We start from the raw sequence: 22872 nt of genomic DNA on the forward strand, positions 1-22872 counted from the left end.
AGAAGACACATGTATCTCAATCTATCTGCTAATTTCTTAGGCTTCTCCTTGTCTAGACTGGGATCTCAAGGTATTTTCCTTACATCAAACAGTTATTGGAGTGCAGTGTGGCAACTTGCAACTATTTTGCTGCTCAGACTTCTAAAGACAGATTAGATGCATTCACAGAAAATGAAATGCTGAAGGGAGAGAAATGTGGAGGGAGAAGAGGGGAGAGAGAGGCATGCTGAATGACTGGCAGAGAAGGAAACAAGGAGAAGCCTAAGAAATTAGCAGATAGATTGAGATACACGTGTCTTCTTACTGGTTTCACTCAGTGGGTTTCGGCTCTGCCTTGAAAGGGTTTGCTTATCGATCATATAGACTCCAGTACTTATTTCTGTTTGGGACATTTTATCGGTCTATTTGTCGAACCGCTAAGTAACGTGTTATATAAAGAGGCATCATAAACACAAACACACACACACACACACACACGCGCGCGCAGGCACGCACGCACACATACAAAACGTTATCAGTAAACTTACTTGTGAAATTGAAACCAGGAGTTACGTGATCGCGAAAGCATTTATCTCCAAAGTGCAGACATATGTGTTTATACACATTTACATACAAATATGCACATATGAGTAATACAGATATCTACATATATTGATGCAAATACACATAAATTTTTTACTCTTTTATTTGTCATTGAAACTGCGGCCATGCTGGAGTATCGCCTTGTAGGGTTAGTCGGATAAATCATCCCTAGTACTTGTTTTCATCGGCCTCTTTACCGAACCGTTAAGTTATGGGTCTCGTAGAAATCCAACACCGGTTGTGAAGCAATGGGGCTGGGAACACACACACGACTTCTCATAATTTCCGTCTACCAAGTTCACTCCCAAAGTATTGATTGGTCAGGGCTATACTTAGAAGACACATACTCAAAGTGCATGCAGTGGGACAAATTCATATGTATACGCGCGCGTATACACACATTCATACATACAAATACAATACACACGCACATATTTCCTACTTGTCACTTTGTTAGTGATCGGCTTGAATTATAGAAAGGAAAAAGTAGCTAACAAAAAAATGCATACATGCGTACATATACACACATCCAGCATGTGCGGAAATGGAGTAAGAGAGGGAGAGAGAGAGAGAAAGAGAGGCAGAAATAGTAAGAGTCTCGTTGAAAAAATATATAGACTGGAGGAAAATCAACTAGACATCCTTTGGTCTTGTTCTTCATATATATATACATATATACATACATATATATACATATATATATATATATAATACATCTATTTTTCTCCACCACCTGTCTTCGTCTGTTGTTTTTTGTGAATTCTCCCTATATATATATATATATATATATATGAGGAACTTCAAAACAAAATATACGCCTTCAAGTCACCTCACCACCACCACCACCATCACTTCTATCGTATCACGCACTCCTGTGACAGTCACTATCATCTCCATCGTTATCACCCCTCCAACATTCTCATCTCTACTCCTATCATCATCATTTCACACCACTGTCAATAATACCATCCCTAAATAACAAGCATTCACTTCCACTATTGTTGTTTGGGGGCGCTGATAGAGACTAGTGGCTATGTCTAACCCTCTCCGTCTCTCTCTCTCCGTTTCTCTTTTCGTTTGTTTCTCTCTATCAACTCTTCGTGATAAGCTTCACTAAGCACAGCTATGCACTACAGTGACGCCCTCTAGGGACAGAAATGGGTGGAGGAAAACGATGGAAGGGCGGAGGGAGAAAGGGTGTAGATGATAAAGGCAAGGTAGAAAACCCGAAGCAAAGTTATCTTCCCTTGATTTCAGTTTCCACATTGTTCTCAGTTTTTTTGGGGAGGGATAGAGAGGACAGGGTTAACGGTGTTTTGTTGTTTTATTTATTTGTTTCCCTCGCATCCTCCGATATCCATCCATGCTGTTGATGTTATTAGTTTAGTATAAGTTAATTAGTGAAACAGCTTCGTCCCACTTTTCACTTTCAGCATGTTTTGTGCTGGGGTCTCATTCTTCTTACTACACACGTATAAATACATATTATCATTGTTGCTGTTCTTTGGAAACTATCTTTCTTATACCTTGAGGGCTTGGTCTGCGTTGCAAGCATCTCGTTTTCAACTACATACACTCACTCACATATACATATATTATAGACATTATCTACAACGATCCAACACCAAACGGACAAACAAGCAGCCAACGAGCAAGCGATACTTGACCCTCTTTACGCTGATCTAGGTAAGTACTTTCTTCCACTTTATGGACGTTGTTGATGATTTATTTTTGTTTAGCCCCGGTCACCCTGATCGAGTTGATTTTGATCGCCAAAGGCATTTCCACCACAACCATCCTGTCTTTATGATCTACCAGAGACTACATTGTCCAATGTGGTCCTTCCATTTTAAAATTGTAGGGGGTGTTTCGAAGGAGATTTGACTACTATTTCTAACAGATCGAGCCATGTCATAGTGGCTCCCTTGGTCGTTGATGACGTTGGCGTTGTTTGTACAATATAAATCCGTTTGTTAAAATACTCGTAAATTATCGGACGTATATGCTTTCTTAACCCCGCCACACACACACACCATTGTCGCTAACCGAAGAATAAGAAAGGGATATATGTGTGTGTATACATATAGGGAGAGAGAGATTCCTATGTATGTGTGTGTGTTTGTATGTATGCATATGGAGAGAGAGAGCGAGAACTAAACGAAGAAAGGGTAGTTGTGGTGGTAATAGAAAAAGTATCACAGAGAACAGAGGGAGAAAGTGTGCAATTCACTCTGTAGTGGACAATTTAGGCCATTTGATTCAAGCGACCAACTCCACACTTTTCTCCGATTTCGGTTAATGATTTTTTTCCATATACACATAAACACAAAACATTTTGTATGCATAAATATATATATATATATATATATATATATATATATGTGTGTGTGTTATATATATATATATATATATATATATATATATATATATATATATAATAGAGAAAGAGAGATACAAACACATCAGTAGATAATTTCTTTCACGCACTAACACAATTTGACCTTTCGCAGTCTAGGGTATCCATTAATGAGTGACCAGCCTTGTTGAATTCAACGGGAGGGAAAACGGTAATTGTGACATTCGTGTCTGTCACTAGGGATACAGTAAATAAAATAAAAACATCATTAACTGAGGCTCGAAACCGTGTCACAGAGTTTACCGAGAAGCTTATTCAGGAGATCGATAAATTTTCATGTTCGTATATTTATATATACATATAAACGCATATATATACATCAACACACAGGCTCACACATCTACTGATGTCTTTAAAACTTATTCCTATATATACATTGAAAAATAGAAATATTTTGTCTCTATTTCAAATTACTAGAGAATGCTTAAAGTAAATTTTGTAGAGGCATGTCTGAAGATGTGTATATGCTGTGTGTACACATGCACTCACACGAACACATTATTTTATTAGTATCAGCCTTTGGTCCCCTATTAAGCTTGCACAGCTCCTTGAAGGGTTTACTCTATCACGATGTCCCCGTACTATTTTATTGACGTCTATTTGACGAATGACTAAATTACAGGACACAGCACAACATCAATTTTTAGACCGGTATAAGTACATATATATATGTGTGTATGTGTGAGACGAACTTCTGCATAGTTTCTGTCTGCCGATTTCCACTTACAGATAATTAGTCAAAGGGAGTCTTGGGGCGGAGGTAAAGGACATGGACCGCACCCCCTTTCGGTTTATTTGGGGTGGGGTCTACAGAAACCCACCTTTTCGACTGCGGAGATTCCGAATCTGCAAAAAAAAAATCGGCATTTCAAAATTTTATCCCCCCCCCCCCCCCCAGTTTTTCACTTTTTTTGAGATTTTTTTTTTTGCGAAATACGTAAAAAAATACGGAGATTACGATTCTGAAAAAAGAATTTTGTAAAATTTCAATTTTTCAAAAATAAACAAACAACCCCCTCCACTCCGCCAGAGCATCTGTAACAGAAAGTGAACATGTTGTGGTTAAGGGTCTTTTGGAATTAAGAGAGGTATATAAAAATTAGTTTTTTTGCACACACACACACGACAATAAAATGACATTTAAAGAATTTTTTTCTTTTTTGGTAATTCGTATTTAGAAAGTGGATCTTTGGTTTGGCTGTTGGTTCTAGCATGTCGGACTTACCGGTTGAAAAGTACATAAAAATTGAAGATTTTGAAATCCTCAAAAGCACGTTTTCAAAATTTTAATTTTCCACCTCTCTACCCTTTTGGCAAAGAAAAAAAAAGGGGTGGGGGAAATTAAAATTTTGAAAACGTGATTCGTCGTTTAGCCGCTGTTTCTAGCATGTCGAGTTTTCTGTTTATATACTTTTTACATCTATTTTAGTTGGAGGGGAGGGGTGTTTATTTATTTATTTTTTTTTTTTTTTGAAAAATAGAAATTTTACAAAAATTTTTTTTCAGAATCAAAATCTCCATATTTTTCTACATATTTTGCCAAAAAAATTCTAAAAATGTGAAAAACTGGGGCGGGGAATTAAAAGTTTGAAATGCAGATAATTTTTTTTCTGCAGATTCGAAATCTCTGCAGTCAAAAAGGTGGGTTTCTGTAGAAAATAACCAAAAAACAACCAAAAGGGGGAGCAGTCTATGTCCTTTACCTCTGCCATCTGAGGAACCCCCTAAAGGTTGGTGAGCAATTACAGGGGGTCGAATGGGGGTCGGCAAGCAAAAAACCAGCTTACCCAGATGAACTGCTTGAAATACTTAGCACCATGAAACATGGGAAAACATGATAAATTTTCACTGCAGTGAGAAGTCTGTTGCTAACGGTCGAAGCCTGATGTAATCGAAGATTGAGAGATGTGATTGAGGAGACTGTCAAGTGTTTGCTTATAGAAATTGCCTGAACCTGGAGGAACAAGGTAATTTGAGACTGAAATTAACTAACATTAATTAAGCCTGATATCAATGCCTTGATTCAGGATCACCCATGCTCATCCCTCACATTGATGCTGTCGATTTCAGTAAAAGATATTCCAGCAATATGAAGTGTTTTTCACATTTTGTAACCGTGAAAACAATTTCGTAAAAATTGAAAGTTTAATACTGTATACTCGTACACGTAGTTTTAAATGTAAAAAGTGAGTCATTTTCAATAGAATTTCTTAATTTGTAGTACATGCATATTTTAGCTAACATTTTGGTTGCCAGCATCAGTACCTGGTACACATTTAAGATATGGTACAGTAGGGTAAAGTATTTTAAAAATGAGGAGGGTGGTCGATGCAGAAGAAGTGGCTAAAGGGGGTCAATGGTCAAAAAAGTTTGGTGAACCCTGGTCTATCTGAAGCTAGTAGAAAACACATGCCCATTGCAAAGTGAATGTCTTAACCAGATACCCATGCCTTGTGTGTGTTTGTGTACATACACATTAAAGGCAAAATGTTCTGATCTGGATAAAATAAAGTTCAATTGGATGCAGTATAAGTTATACCAATAGCCGGACCCACATTATTTTGGATAAGCAACTTCAGAAGTAATTGAAGAGCAATTTTACCTTGAAATTATAAAACCAGAGAATGTTTGGAGATTGATTTGTAAAGACCCATCGAGGGCTTTTATTCTCAAACATTGTTGTCAGGACTAAAGGTTCTATCATCATACCTCATTTGTTCATTTTATTTCTATAGATAGTGTCAAAATGATTCATTGTTGGATGCTTATAATTCTTTAGCATGTTTTAGCCATCATGTGTAAGGCCATACTAGAGCACCACCTAATAGGATGTTTTTGTATTGGTGATCTAGTTTTAATGACTACTCTGTGAATTGCAAAAAATTGAAGCCAAGAAAATATAGTGATCAGGACCAAAGTATTTATTAGTAGTAGGGGCCCCAAAAAGTTTTAAATGCAGAAAAGTTTTGTGTGTGGTACAGTAAAGGAAGTAGATATAGCTGTGAGGTAAAGAAGCTTGCATCACATGGTGTTAAGTTTGAACTGACAGCACCCTACCTTGGACAGATCCTCATCTGTGTGTATGTTTATTGGTGGAAAATATACACATTCACTAGAAATTTCCAGTAAATCCATATATTGTACTAAAATATGTTGTAGTGTTTATTTTAGCAAGTTGCACAGACACTCCCTTGTCACTTATGCCATTGGAGATATGATGAACTAGCAATTATCCTGTTTGCAACCTATAACCAATGACATTATAGTACAAAAATGCATGATGTATTGGGTTGCCTGATAAATTATTTCTTTTTTGTTTCTTTTTCTACTTGGCACTCCATCATCATATGTCTGAAAGAGATAAAATTTATTCAAATTTTTAAAGCAATTAACAAAAGTTGTAGAAGAAGAATAGAGCTGCACACACACACACACAAAAAGAAAATCATAAAACACTATGATAAAAATATCTTTTATGTTAGTACCAAAGGATTAAAATAAATGGGGCAAAAAAATTAATGAATTTATCTGATAAACCAATAAAATAAAAATGAAAAGAACAATGATATGTACAAGACTGAATGGGGAATCACAAACTCTGGCTGCAATACCTTCCATGAAAGAGTTAGCAACATATGTAACTATGAAATGAAAGTTATGGATTATTCAGACAATTCACTAGAAGGATCTAAACAAGTCCTCTTATCTAGGTAACTTAATCAGGAGATGGTTGAAGTGTCAAAATTGTTTTAGAGTTACAGTGGAATGAAAAAGTATGGTAAATTGTTAGACACATGAGCATCAAGTGTGATGGTAGATGAAAGCAAGGGAGTGAATTTAGAGAATTTACTATATCTGGAGAGTTATGAATAAGTAATAGAGCAATGGAAGGGGAAATAGGTGAAGTACTTGACAAATGTCTTGTAGAGTTTAGTTATGTCTATGTGTATTTAATAATTTCAGTTTGGGATCAACTTTGCCATCCGTTATTCTTAAGTCAACAACACAGACACCAATCAAATACTGTAGTTAAATTGACTATTTCCTTCACCAAAATGCATTGTCTTAAGCCACTTAAAAATTAGTATTATTGCAGATGGGTGGGATTTCTCAATTTGCTGTGTCACACACACATGATGATGACCAATTATCTACATCAGGTTCAATAAATATACTAGTTTGGACACATTTCATAGCCCCAAGTTAATTCTAAGCAGACCTATGGCACATAGGTAGTCTGTTGTTGGTTACCTAACCAACTCATAAACCATTCCTCCACCTAAATAAATGCCATACTAGTGATGGTAGAAGCAAGCGATGTAGCTTCATTTAAGAGACAACAGCTGGATTTAGATATGTATTGTGAACAGATGATGTATTATGAATGAAGTGATATCAGGAGTTACAAAATGGAAGGAACCAATAATAGAGCCAGACTAAATACTATCTGAAGGAAAAGCAGTGAGGATAGACAAGGGATACAGAAGAGATTACCAAATGCCATCCTGGTAAAATTAATAAGATAATAGTTGTGTATATGCATATATATATTTATGAACACAGATGGAGCCAAGTGGTTATAAAGTTTGCTTTGCAACCATTAGTTCTCAGGTTCCATTCAGTTACATGACATCCTGAACAAATATCTTAAGCTATAACTTCAGGTTGATCCAAGCCTTGTGGGTGAACTGTGTAGAAAGATACATTTTGGAAGACCGTTCCTATGGACCATAATGTATAATTTAAAGGCCCAGCCTTGTCACATGCTGTGTCATGCTGATTCTATTGGTGAATAATGTTCAGGGTACATACACAAGCCTGAGGAATATTCAACCACTTACATTCATTGAGTAAGTAGTTTAGTTGAATAATTAACTAGAATAGTCATCATCAAAACCAACAGATATACATTTATGTGTTATACATACACACTGCACCTAATATTGAGGCTAGTAAACTTGTATTATGCCTATTGTCTTCTATGGGCAGAAACTTGGACATAGCATTGGAGAAGAACATAGAAGCCTTTGGGATCTGGATCTCTTGCACATTGGGCAGCTGGAAAGGCAGAGTAGCAAAGGCTGCAGTACTAGGAAAGCTGAAAGTCGAAAGATACCTCTTGTCCAGACAGCTGTTGTATTTTGGACATGCAATGCACCACAAATCACTGCTTAAGAAGATTCTATCAGGATTTGTGGAGAGGAATAGAGTAAGAGGCTGTCAAAGACGTTTGTGGACTGATGACAACAAAGAATGGATTTGACCTGGAGAGCTTTAGCAAGCCAACCCTTGAACACAGGGAATGGCCTGGTTAGTGACACATACATATATATATATATATATATATATATATATATATATATATATATATATATATATATATATATATGCATATATGCACACATGCAAACTGACACATGACTACTTGTGAAAATTTCAAAGTAGATCTCTCCTGATATATGACAACAGACCACAATGAAAGAAACTACTAATAGACATTCCATCACTTTTTGATAGTCCCTTACAGTTGGCGTCAGGGATAATCGAACGGTACCGTGATCTGGGAAAGTAATCCTTGTTTATCACACACACATTTGATATGTATACTTATATTCTGTTACGTGTTTCAGTCATTTGACTGCGGCCATGTGGAGCATCATCTTTAGTCGAGAAAATCGACCCCAGGGCGTATTCTTTGTAAGTTTAGTATTTATTCTATCGGCCTCTTATGGCGAACCTCTAGGTTACGGAAGCATAAACACATCAACATCGGTTGTCAAGCGATACGACGGGCTTCTTTCAGTTTCCATCGACCAAATCCACTCATAAGGCTTTGGCCAACCCGAGGATACTGTAGAAGGCACTTGCCCAAGGGGCCACGCAGTGGGACTGAACCCGGAACTATGTAGTTGGGAAGCAAGCTTCTTATCACACAGCCACTCCTGCGCCCATGTATACAATGGTTAGTAAAAGAAACGCTTGGTGGCTGAAACGATACTACACCAGAAAACTGGGTGATAAGAACGGAATTTGCATTCTGGTATTAGCGCTTACGACTAAACAATTTACAAGTTGCAATTGTACTACAAATGCCAAAGGGTAGTAATAAATCACTGCTGTAAAACTAAGTGTCACTGTGATCTTCAACAAGGTGTACTGCAGGTATAGGCTGAATGTTTTTGATTTCTGATTGACTTGCTCTGTGATCTAATGCACTCGAAGTCGGGCTAAACAAGAACTGTGCCTACTCGAATAAAAAAAATTGTTGTACATACATACATACACACACACTTAAAGGATTCTTTCATCACTACTTTTGCTACTAGGGTAAAGTATTTGCTTAGATGAGATGGTCAACAAAAACAAATATAGAGTTGTCTCCCGTATTTATTGGTATCAAAATATTAGTTATTAAGTTTACACAAGTATTTTTAATTAGCTTAGAAATATTTCATGCAGATGAAATCTCGGAGTGATTTATTCCCTATTATATTTAGATTTTTAAAGTACCATTCTCTCAAGCATATTGCAGTGTGTGTGCTTACACACACACACACATGAGAAGTTTTACATGTACGCACATCCACAGACGACTTTCTAGAAGTATAAAAAAATATAAACAAACGATGTGTTGGATTGTTTTTTATTCATATGGTTGGCCAGCGACAATATATCTTTATATTCCTACACATTATTTTCATGCATATTGATATGTATGTTTTCGTACACACACACACACACTTTCTCTCCCCCTCTCTCTCTATCCCCCTCTCTCTCAACCTCTTACATCACTAATAGAATACGTGAACATCTCTACATCTTCGGATGCGTGTTTGTGCATACGTATGTGTATATCTTTGTGCAAAACTGTTTATATGAAAGTGTGTTTGCACGGCAGTGAACGAGAGCGCTAACATTTACTGGTGAATCTAGCATGTGTATCCTCCAGGCAAGACACAACATTCTACTTGCTTGAAGCCATGCACCTAATTAATGCATTCTATAGTCTCGATGTCGTGTCTCACCCATCAACTTGCCGAAGGCTACCTGCTTAATTAACAAATTGTTATTTGTCGAGTTAACTCCCTTAGGCAAGCTAACTGCTTGCCTCTAAGGTTTCCTGTCTAGTGGACGACGACAATAAGGAATCGTGGTGTTATTTATACTCTTGTACTTTTTGTGTTCAACACACACTTGGTGATTTTACGAACCGTATGAAGTTCTAACTTTAAATCACTGTGTCTGTCTACAAAAGTGTATGCATGTGTGCATATTTTGTTTTTATGCATATCTTTTTTTATGATGTTACTTGTTTCAGTCATTAGACTGCGGTCATGCAGACTAAAGACTGAAGAATTTTAGTCAAACAAATTGACTCCAGTACTCATTCTATCGAAACGAACACAGCTTGTCAAGCAGTGATGGGAGACAAACAAAGACACACGCATACACATAGATATAGATATGTATTTGTGTGGCTACATGTAATATATATATAGCCACACACGTTTTTGTATTTCGCATGTAACCAATGGTGTGTGTGTATCTACGCACACATTTATTGTGTGTATACCGAGAGTGCGTGCGAGAGAGGCAGAGATGACGGTATATTCTCAAAATCGATTCTGACGCACATAACAGTTTATGTAATAGAGAGAGGGAACATGTGTGCAACATTACAATGGTGCGATTCCTAAGGTATGGAATTCCAAAATCGGATCTTTTCTGTTACTGTCACAGATTTTGAAATTTTAAAATTAAGAGAAAATTTTAAAATTCGGTTTACTGATGTGATTTTTCACACCGAATTCGATTTTGTGATTGATTTATTCCATAAAAATTTTTAGAAAAATACAACAGAAGTATAAAGTTTTATAATTTTTACCCAATCAGAAAGCAATATTTGCAAGTTAGTATTTTCTACGTGATAGCTAATTATCACAAAACATTACGACGACGGAAGTTTTTATAGGTTTTAATGAATTAGGTCATGGGAAACGGTCGAATGGACATGTAAATAATTTTAAAAGGAAAAAAACCTCGATTTTCTTTTCTTTTAAATAAAAAAAATCTACATTCGGGTTAGGAAAAAACACGTGGTTCAGACAGCAGACTACAGCTTTGCTTCTTATTATAGGAACAAGTACCAATGTGTCTATGGCTTTCAATTGGCTAAAATTGCCCAACATTTGCAAATATATACTTATATATATTTATACATGACTAGGTACTGCAATAGCTTAGGGTTCAAAGGCCCACAACTCTTCAATGCCCTGCCACAAAAATTAAGAAACCTACAAAAGGTGGATGTAGATGTCTTCAAAAAGGAATTAGACATTCTCCTCTCCACTATATCAGATGAACCAACAGCCCGGCATAAGGTACAGACGAGGGTAGCAGAGTCATATATATATATATATATATATATATATATATATACTTGGAATTTACAAAAAAACAAAAGACAAATACAGGTGTATAAACAACGAACAGGTGTATTAGTTTAATGCTTCGGAAGGTGAGAAAGTCTTTTACGTTTTGATCCTATGCTCTTTCAACAGAAAGGACCAGAAGAAAATAAACAGAGAGAATTAAAAAAAGCTTTAGTGGCTAGTGGTTCAATCATGGCGGATGACTGGACAGAGGTGGTTAGACAGGAGAGCTAGGAAGAAGGGGAGATAATAGAGTAGTGGTGATCCTAAAACGAAGATGCGCATGCATGTGTATGTGAGAGTGTGGATTGGGGCTGGTGACCTTGACGTATGAATGTCTGCGGATGATGTGGGTGCTGGGAAGTGGTCAATGCTAGTGTGTGCAGGGTGGTGTGGTGGTGAGGGGGTAAGGGTAGAGTAGCGTGATTGAGATATGTAGGGGTGGGGTGTGGATGGAAGAGGTAATGATGAAGGGAGAAGGAGGGTAGGAGTGGAGAGATGGGGAGTTGAGCCCATGTGGCGCAAAGGAGTGAAGAAAAAAGATTAGTTCCTGTTCATGGCAAAGGTGGGCCCAGATGGCCCCCTGTGCAAAGACAATCCAAACACAGACAGGTGTTGTAATGAATGACCAGTAGAGCGGAAATGGTGTGAGACTGGGGTGTTGTTGCTGAGTCTAATATCTCGGAGGTGTTCCGCAAACTGGTCAGCCAAGCAGCATCCTGTTTGACCAATGTACAGAGAAGGACAGAAAGAGCAGGAGATGCAGTAAATGACGTTGCTAGAAGTGCATGTGAATATATATATATGTATACATAATGATTGCTTCATCTTGACTGGTGATAGCTGTCCCATCAACACCCACATACACCACACCCCATCGCTAAAAACACAATCACTCCCTTGATGAGCCCTTAGATGACCAGCTGCTTAAAACACAAGTGACAGATATTATTCAAGTTCCTTCCATATCTTTGCCCTTTGGATTCTCAACAATTCAGCTTCTCTGGTTGACATTAAGACACCCACCCCCAATAGGGGCCTTAACTACCACATTTTAGAGCTCCATTACCTCCATTTTTCAGGAGCAAAATCCTTTTAACAGGTTCCATAAGACTGGAATTTTGGAATCTTCACATAAAGATCAGTAGTATGGGATACATGTGTCATGATTAGAATTTTTTTAGAGTGTGTAAAGAGGGAAAGAACCCTCATCTGCAATTTTCCAGTTCATTAGAGAAAATATAACAGAAAAGTCTAATTCTTCAATTGCATGTAACACAGGCAATGCTGGGTATTTCTGCTAGTATTATATATATATCATCATCATCATCATCATTTAACGTCTGCTTTCCATGCTAGCATGGGTTGGATGATTTGACTGAGGACTGGCAAACCAGATGGCTGCACCAGGCTCCAATCTGATCTGGCAGAGTTTTTACAGCTGGATGTCCTTCCTAACACCAACCACTCTGAGAATGTAGCAGGTGCTTTTACGTGCCACTGGCAGTACTGTCAACGGCCACACTCAAGTGGTGTATTTTACGTGCCCCCTGCATAGGAGCCAGTCCAGCGGCACTGGCAATGACCTTGCTCGAATGTTTTTTCACGTGCCACCAGCACAAGTGCCTGTAAGGCGATGCTGGTAACAATCATGTTCGAATGGTGCTTTTTATGTGCCACCGGCACGGAAGCCAATCAGCTTCTCTGGCAGTGATCACGCTTTTAGCGCTCCACTGGCATGTGTGCCAGTCATCGAATTTGATTTGATTTTGATTTCACTTGCCTCAACAGGTTTTTGCAAGTAGAGTTTAGTGTCCAGTGAAGGAAAGGTACGCATAAGTGGGCTGGTTACACCCCTGGCATAGGCCACGTGTTATGGTCTCACTTGGCTTGCTGGGTCTTCTCACGCACAGCATATTTCCAAAGGTCTCAGTTACTAGTCATTGCCTTGGTGAGGCCTAATGTTCGAATGTCGTGCTTCACCACCTCATCCGAGGTCTTCCTGGGTCTACCTCTTCTACAGGTTCCCTCAACCGCTAGGGTGTGGCACTTTTTCACACAACTATCCTAATCCATTCTCGCCACATGACCATACCAGCGCAGTCGTCTCTCTTGCACACCACATCTGATGCTTCTTAGGTCCAACTTTTCTCTCAAGGTACTTACACTCTGTCGAGTATGCACACTTACATTACACATCCATCTGAGCATACTGGCTTCATTCCTTGCGAGCTTACACATGTCTTCAGCAGTCATGGCCCATGTTTCACTGCCATGTAGCATGGCTGTTCGTACACATGCGTCATACAGTCTGCCTTTTACTCTGAACGAGAGGCCCTTTGTCACCAGCAAAGGTAAGAGGTCTCTGAACTTTGCCCAGGCTATTCTTATTCTAGCAGCTATACTTTCAGCTACTGATTTGGTCACCTAGGTAACGGAAGCTATCAACTACTTTTAGTTTTTCTCCCTGGAATGTGGTGGAAGTTGTTCTCTGCACATTTTCAGTGTTTATTGCTCCTGAGCATCTGCCACATACAAAAACTATCTTCCCGGTTAGCCTTCCTTTGATATTGCTGCACCTCTTATGTGTCCATAGCTTACACTGGGTACATCTTATAGAGTTTCTACCTACGTCTTTTCTACAGATCGAGCAGGGCCATCTACCTGAAGGGATTTGTGGTTTGTCTTCCTTCTTACTTATTAGGACTTTGGTTTTAGCTAGGTTGACTCTAAGGCCCTTCGATATATATATATATATATATATATTTAGGGTGCTTGACCTAGTAGTTAGGATGTTGCAGTCACAATCGTGAGGTCATGCTTTCAATTCCTAGATGAGGTGGTCTGTTGTGTTCATGAGCAAAAACAATTCATCTCACTTCAACACCTGGCACGTGGTACACTGTGCACTTGTTCAGGCAACATCAATTTGATAGAGAGAGTGTGCTAATGTACAGAACATACATTTGATCACTATAAACAAGTCATTTGTGCAGGTTGTTTGGCAAAAAGCTGAACACTCATACATTGTCTTTGATAGGAATGTCCATTATATATATGTATGTATATATGTGTATGTATATGTATGTGTGTGTGTATAGTTAGATCTCTCACTAAATAACCATGTACCTCCTCTACAGCAAGGCATCTGTTTCTGTCTCTTTGTCACATGCTAACCTTTCATCATCTGACACAAGATCACCGCCTCCAATTCCCCCTCCCCTCTCAAAGATTACTTGTCTTGCAAAGTTACTTGATGATCTTGCCAATGCTGGTGGCACTTAAAAAGCATCCAGCTGTAAAAACCATGCCAAAACTGACCTTGCCTATGCTGGTGCCACGATAAAGCACTCAGCCCACTCTGTGGGATGGATGGTGTTAGGGAGGGCATCCAGCCATAAAAATCATGCCAAGACAAACATAGAAGTCTTCTGCTTGGCCAGCTCTTGTCAAACCATCCAACCCATGCCAGCATGGAAACAATGATGATGATACATACACTCACACACATATATCATATTCATATGTATATGTTGATATATATATAGATATATATGTATGTGTATTACATGTCTATATATTTGTGGGTGATATATATACTCAAGGCAGGTTAACTAGCAAGTTAGTTTTTGTTTGTGGCAGATGTTCAGGTGCAATAAAGACTGCAAACAAACAGGAAACAACCTCTATCTCATTCCAGGGTGAAAAACTAGAGGTAGTCGATAGCTTCCGCTATCTGGGAGACCAAGTTAGTAGTGGGGGTGGGTGCGCTGAAAGTGTAGCTGCTAGAATAAGAATAGCCTGGGCAAAGTTTAGAGAGCTCTTACCCCTGCTGGCGACAAAGGGACTCTCACTCAGAGTAAAAGGCAGACTGTATGACGCATGCGTACGAACAACCATGCTACATGGCAGTGAAACATGGGCTGTAACTGCTGAGGACATACGTAAGCTCGCAAGGAATGAAGCCAGTATGCTCCGTTGGATGTGTAATGTCAATGTGAATACCCGTCAGAGTGTAAGTATCTTGAGAGAAAAGCTGAACATTAGAAGCATCAGTTGTGGCGTGCAAGAGAGACGATTGCGCTGGTATGGACATGTGGTGAGAATGGAGGAGGATAGCTGCGTGAAAAAGTGCCACACCCTAACAGTTGAGGGAACCCGTGGAAGAGGTAGGCCCAGGAAGACCTGGGCTGAGGTGGTGAGGCAAGACCTTCGTACATTGGGCCTCACCGAGGCGATGACTACGGACCGAGACCTTTGGAAATGGGCTGTGCGTGAGAAGACCCGGCAAGCCAAGTAAGATCGTTGCCAGTGCCCCTGGACTGGTTCTTGTGCGGGTGGCACATGAGATGCACCATTTTGAGCGTGGCCGTTGCCAGTACCGCCTGACTGGCTCCTGTAGGATTTTCGAGCGAGATCGTTGCCAGTGCCCCTGGACTGGCTTGTGCGGGTGGCACATAAAAGACACCATTTCGAGCGTGGCCGTTTTCGTGCGGGTGACACGTAAAAGCACCCACTACACTCTCTGAGTGGTTGGCGTTAGGAAGGGCATCCAGCTGTAGAAACTCTGCCAAATCAGACTGGAGCCTGGTGTTGCCATCCGGTTTCACCAGTCCTCAGTCAAATCGTCCAACCCATGCTAGCATGGAAAGCGGACGTTAAACGATGATGATGATACTTTGAGTTCTATTTTTCCTCTTTGCATCATCATCATCTCTTTCTCTCTCTCTCTCTCTCTCTCTATATATATATATATATATATATATATACTGTTAAATCTAATTACCCTTTATCTAAATCTCGCTATACCCATCTTTATGCACATTCTAAAATTACTCTTATTCTATTTATAGGAGGAGCCCCGGGCTTTCATCTCCTATATAGATGTTTGCTTACTCATTGGTAATGCTTTTTCTTATATATATATATATATATATATATATATGATATATACATATATATCTATATGTAATTCTTTTCCCAAATAAATTACACTTCATATTCGAGGCTCTGATGAAGCTATAAGGTGTTGCTCAGACACTCAACTATTTCAAACTCTTGTTTAGGATATGGGGTGGTGTTCACTTCTAGAATGTTATGTCTGGAGCGATGAGCTGTGTTTGTGACCTTAGCAAGATCTCCAAGTATTGCAAGATTGATGCCATTAATGTTCCACTTAAACTATCGCAAGTCAGTGATTGCAGAACGATGTGCAGGTGATGAGATTCTAGAAGTTTGATGGTTGATGTGGAAAGACTTGACATATAGGTTAGTGGAGATCCTTGAGATAAAGGGTGGACACATCATCCTTGATAAGAGGAGAGGAGGTGAGTTGAGGGAGCTTGAGTGAAGGTGACACAAAACCAACCAACTCTGAAGAGTAGAATCTATTGTGATACAATGGAAAAAGCAAGAAGTCTGTAATGGACTTTATGCCAATCAGTTTAGTGACCTTTCTCTGCATATTGCCTAGGATGTCTCTGAGTATAGCAGCAACACCATCTTAGATATGACAGTAGTATTCTTTTGTGATTCTCACTGGAGCTTTGTAGAGGGTCTGTATTTTAAGGGTTGAAGCATTTTCTGGCTCTGCAGAGAAGGGCCAATATTTTTTGAGATGTTTGAGATGATAAGTTGAGAAAGTGTGTTTGTTAGGAGAGATCTTCATTGACAGAAAGGCTTAGCATTTAGAACAATCAAAAGAACTTCCATTGTATGTTGTTTATTTTTCAGTAATGTGAGGTACAATGATGTTTTCTTGATATCTATAAGGGCTTTCTTTTTTTTCTCCATTGAAGGAGATAAGGTTGGCTTGAGCCCATTTGTGGATGTTTTTAAGGTCTTTGTTCATAGAGTCAGTACAGATTTCGGATAAAGTATCTTAGGTTGCATGTAGAATGAAGGGTGATATCTGCACAAGAGTGGATGTTTTGGAGATGATGACAAGTAGGTCGTTGATGTGTAGGAGAAAGGGTAACAATCTTGGAGTACTCCAGAGTTGATAGGGTCAGAGAGCTCCATCAGCACAGGCTGTGATTGTGCAATCTGACAGAAAGCTACCAACACATGAGATAAAAGGCAGATGAAGCCCATAGGCAGGCAATTTTGATAGGAGGCTTGCATACCAAACATGGTCGAAAGCTTTTCTGATGTCAAGAGCAATGAGACAACTTTCACTGAAGATAAATGAAGATATAGCATGATGAAGTAGTGCATTTCTGTAATAGACTTAGTATTACAGCTTAACTCTCATTTACTGATTGTTTCATACAGCATACATTCCTGTGTATTTTCTTGCAGTCATTTAAATTTTAACACACTCGGTGTTCATTCAGAAAAATCGTATATACTTCTCCACTTCTCTAGTAATGGTTAGACTGCCATATGTACTTCTAATTATGAGGTTCAATCTCCACTGCCTTATGCTCTTAATTTTTTAACTAATTTAAATTCTGAGAGTTGTTTTTACCAGAACTGGCCAATATAGTAATAATAGTTTTTTCTCATTATAGCACAATTTTAATTAATTAAAATATCTCGGCTCACTACATTAAATGTGTTTACATCCATTTTACTGTTTGGTTTTCATGATTCATCTTGTGCCATTTTGCACCAGTAATTCATTAGTTTAACAATAACTTCACTTTTACCACTAAAAATGTTGTTAAATAAAATAAAATAATATTATTCAAATATTTTAATTTTTTTTAATTATTGTACTTTTTTTTCTCTCTCTCTCTCTTCAGATCCAATTGGTTAAAATGTTGAAATCCCAGACAATCAAAGTAATCCAATATCAGAAAGAAGATTTGAATTTCTTCCTTCTTGATCCTTTCATCTCAAGAAAGTTAAAGTATACATACAACTGTAAACCGATTTCTGACCATTAAGTTCTTTGGTTTAGAACTGGCATTAAAAAACCACAAAATCAAATGGAAAGAAAATTCCTCTTTTTTACCCCTATTATGTATGGCTTCAGGTAGTTTCATACTCTTTCAATATGCCTGAGTGATATGTAATTTATTATACTATTCTGCACATGTGGATCAAAATGGAAGGTTATACCATTACTTCAGTTGAAGACTTTCTTGAGAACAAAGACTATTCTTTTTCCTTACAGACAAAGGACAATGATAGCAGTGAATTTGTTTCTGTAGAAGATGAGAGAGCTTCATCACCAGAAGTGATAATTGCTTCAAGTGAAATGTCAAATAGTAAACAAGTCCATCCATTAAATAAACCGTACCAATGTGACCTCTGTCCGAAAATGTTCACCAAACCATTTTACCTCAATCTCCACAGGAAAGTTCATTCAAAGCCCCCCAAGGTCTACCAGTGCTTCGAATGCAAAGATATCTTTTCCACTCAAGGAAAGCTGGCACATCATGAGAAATCGATGCATAAAAACAAAGTTGTGTTCCCTTGTGAGCAGTGTGATCAGGTGTTCCCTCTGTTTCGTGCATATGTGACACACCAGAAAACACACTCGACTGAAAAGTCTCAAAAATGCGACATGTGTGATAAAGCTTTTGCATATTCAAGTCAGTTGGCTGCACACATGAGAGTGCATACTGGTGAAAGACCATTTCAGTGTAAGCTTTGCCAGAAAAAGTTCACATATTCAGGCCATCTCACTGTCCATATGCGTTCTCATACAGGTGACAGACCTTATAAATGTGAACACTGTGGCAAATCTTTCACTCAGTCCAGTGACTTAACACATCATGCCAAAATACATTCAGGTGTAAAACCTCATATCTGTGACATTTGTTCCAAGTCTTTTACTCATGCTGGCCAGTTAATTGTTCATCTTCGCAAGCACAGTGGTGAACGACCTTATCGGTGTGAACACTGCCATAAAAGTTTTGCTCAGTCCAGTCATTTAACTCTACACATCCGTTCTCACACAGGTGAGAAACCCTTCAAATGTGACCACTGTGAGAAATCTTTTGTTGACTCTAGCCATTTGGCTGTCCATACTCGAACTCATACTGGTGAGAAACCATTTCAGTGTACATTCCCAGAGTGCAACCGTTTCTTTGCACGTTCAAGTCAATTAGCAAAGCATAAACGTTGTTGTCGTTATAATATAGACAATACTGATAAGAGAGATGAGAAAGGAAAACTTCGACCCTATCGTTGCACATTTTGTCCAAAATCATTCATAGATGAGAATCATCTTGATGCCCATACACGAGTGCATACTGGTGAGAGGCCTTTTGCATGTAACTTCTGTGAAAAGAAATTTGTCCTATCTGCTCACCTCACAACCCACATGCGTGTGCACACTGGCACCAAACCTTTTAAATGTCAAGATTGCTCAAAAGTATTCACTCAGTCGGGTAATCTAGCTTTACATCGGAAAAGTGCACATTGTGCACAAAAGGAAAACACTGTGCAGAAGAACAAAAGTAAACATAAAATCACTGCAGACAATAAATTAGATGAGTGTTTAGATAGAAACATAGTAACCTCGGCTGCACCAGACCAAACTACTGTGACATCTCTCCAACAGGAATTATTTGACTCTGATAAGAAGGAAAGCTTAGTGACTCTTGAAGAAGAAATCACCAAATTTTATTCTGAACAGGTTGAATGTCCAAACAGTCCAGTTAGTTACAATGGTACTAGTCCATCTGTCTTCCCTAGTAGTATTACTTCTGACCGTTTCTTTGAAGCAGTCAGATTACACCGTAAAGAAAAAATATTGAAAAGAGAGAAGCAAGATGAAAATATTGATGGAAATAATAATTGTGATTAAAGACTGAACTGTGAAGCATTTCTTTAACCCTTTAGCATTCAAACTGGCCAGATCTGGCCTCTCATACCTATCCTGCAATGTCATTCTAAAAATAAGCAATCAGATCATGAAAGTTTTAGCTACAAGTTAATACACAATTAATTCAAAATAATGTGAATAAATAAACGTTACATTTGAGAGTGTAATCTGAATGCTAAAGGGTTAACTTTTTTTTTCTCCCTCCCCAATCATCATAACCATCACTGTCCTTGGAATAAATCCCCAAAATGAAGAAAGCCATATGAAATCCACAAATGATTATTGGATGTTGCCATCAAAAGCCAGTGTTGAACTAAGCTGAACAACATGTTTATTTATTTGAAACATTTTTTATCATTGATTTGTTTGTAAATTTTTTTTTCTTTACAGGTTTTAGTGTTGAAAACAGTTAATATTTTAAACATTCACTTTTCTTTTCTTTTGGCAAACTAATTAACTTGTATCCTTGGGGTTTTTTATGTATTTTATTTTTTACACTAATATTCGCTAATGTTATTTTTTTAAACAAAAGTCTTTATTTCTATTTTTTCTGATTTAAAATTTTTTTATATAACATGAATTATATTATGAAACTAACATTAATCACAACAACAACAATAATTACCCTCATCATCATTACCATCACCACCACCACCACCACAACTATTTAAAATTATTTTATCAAACTAATCAGAAACTGGTATATATCTGCAATTTTGCAATTATAGAATATTCCGAACCAATTGTGAAACCAGGGTTTGTTTCTGTCCAATACTTCCTAACTAACAATGGTTTCAATATTTGCTATTTCTATTTCTTGAAATGCCTTCTCTAGTCCTATTTTTGCCAAATAATAGCTAGTTCCATTTTGAATTAGTTATTTGTACATATTTCTCCACTGTCCACATTATAACTACAAAAGTCCCAAGTCCCTTTGCACCTGAAGTTACAACTACACCAACAACAAAATAACACCTGTAATACAATGGTATCTCTATATTTACCTCCCATCCTGTGTTAAGTGTTACATTTAAATGTTTCTATAGTAAAACATATACAAACATTACAGACACACATACACAGCCATATTGTATATATGTATGTGTATATATGTATATATATATATATATATATATATATATATATATATATATATTCACACACACAAACAACCAACTTTATGTGTATGAACGGATCACATGTCTGTTAAATACAATGAGTAATCCAAATGTTTGATCAATGAAACTACCTTCTCATTGTATTATATAGTGTAAGTGGCTGACTGTTCCTCAGTCAGTTGTACTCTTAACATAATCTTCTGGCAGGCAGAACCAGTGTAAAACAGTTTGTGACGAGAATAAGCCCCTTGAACCATAAGTACAGTCCATCCAACTGGGCGGGGGTTCACACGATTTTCATCTAACCAGTTTCTCATACATAGCTTGTATTGCCCAAGGTGCTATGCATTTGGATTGCACTTGGGTATTCATGTTTGCAAAGTGAATTTCTTAAGCATTCAACTATGGTTGCACTTATTACAGTTACTTATATATATGTAGACATACAGATATATAAAAACTTGTAGCTATTTTGTTAAGTAAGAATGGGAAGCATTACTCATAGCCAACGATAGCCAACTAATTCATCAGATACCAAGGAACTATGTTTCTTTCTACATACACACACACACACACATACGTGATTAATAAATATATAAATATAGCAGCAATATGTTACAAACATCTTTTAACTAATCTAAAGTTCATATACATATATATTTAGAAAAAGAAACATAACTGTAAAAGATATCTCTCTTCTTCTTGAACTGTGTGTGTGTGTGTGTGCGTTCTGAGAAATATAGATAGATATGTATGTGTGTATGCATGGATATCATCATCATCATTGTCATCATTTAATGACCATTTCCCACTTTCTGGCTGGGGAAGTCATCCAGTGGTTGACATTAAGAAGACACTGGAGCTCAGCACAGCCCTCCTGTTCATCAGTTCCTGTCAAACCCATGCCAGCATGGAAAATGCTCATTAAATGATGATGAGGATGTATGTTTGTATACATGTGTGTGTGTGTGTGTGCATGTATATATACATGCACAATGAAGTTGGCTCTATTCACACCTGAGAGTATTTTTGACCCGTGACCAACTCAGATGCGCACATAGACTCAGAGTGTCTTGTAGTGAGTTCACTTTTTGTTGGTTCTCATGAGACTTATATGAACTTGTTTTCTCTAATCCTGTATTTCAACGTCTTCATTTCAACCCACCTCACCTCGACAATGAACTAAACCACATTTAGAAGTGTTTTTTTTAAACACCTTTTTTACATACAAACCAGAACAAAACAAAATAAATGATTAAATAAAACACAACAGTCAATGTCTGATTTATCATGTAATGACATATTTAAGAAATATAAAGATTCCTTTTGGTAACATGTTTTCATACACAAATAAATTTTGAGGGGTTAATGTGAGCCCCCAAATAACCACTTCTTTTGTTACAAAATTATAACGTTTGTGTTCTAAAGGAATCTTAAGTCATCCATCCAATCTTATTAAACTTTATGAAAATTCATTTGACTTGTTGTTATTTTTGATAAGACTGAAGAGGATTGTTAAAAAAAATACAATTTTTTTCATTTTAT

The 22872-nt window shown here is 37.7% G+C and overlaps 1 protein-coding gene across 1 annotated transcript; it reads left to right on the forward strand.

Annotated features, from left to right (window-relative positions):
* The first annotated feature begins 1592 nt into the window (after nt 1-1592).
* On the forward strand, nt 1593-22802 carry LOC106879443 (uncharacterized). Its single transcript, XM_014928997.3, has 2 exons — nt 1593-2268; nt 18177-22802. Exon 2 carries the CDS (start codon nt 18470-18472, stop codon nt 20189-20191), a length of 1722 nt encoding a protein of 573 aa, XP_014784483.1. The 5' UTR covers nt 1593-2268; nt 18177-18469; the 3' UTR covers nt 20192-22802.
* The last annotated feature ends 70 nt before the right edge of the window (nt 22803-22872 follow it).

Source organism: Octopus bimaculoides, chromosome 20 (genome assembly GCF_046866305.1).
Source record: "Octopus bimaculoides isolate indiv1 chromosome 20, ASM4686630v1, whole genome shotgun sequence".
In the NCBI taxonomy this organism is placed as follows: domain Eukaryota; kingdom Metazoa; phylum Mollusca; class Cephalopoda; order Octopoda; family Octopodidae; genus Octopus; species Octopus bimaculoides.

Excerpts from the sequence above, each read along its gene's own strand:
- LOC106879443 (XM_014928997.3), top strand. The coding sequence starts at position 18,470 with ATGTGGATCAAAATGGAAGGTTATACCATTACTTCAGTTGAAGACTTT.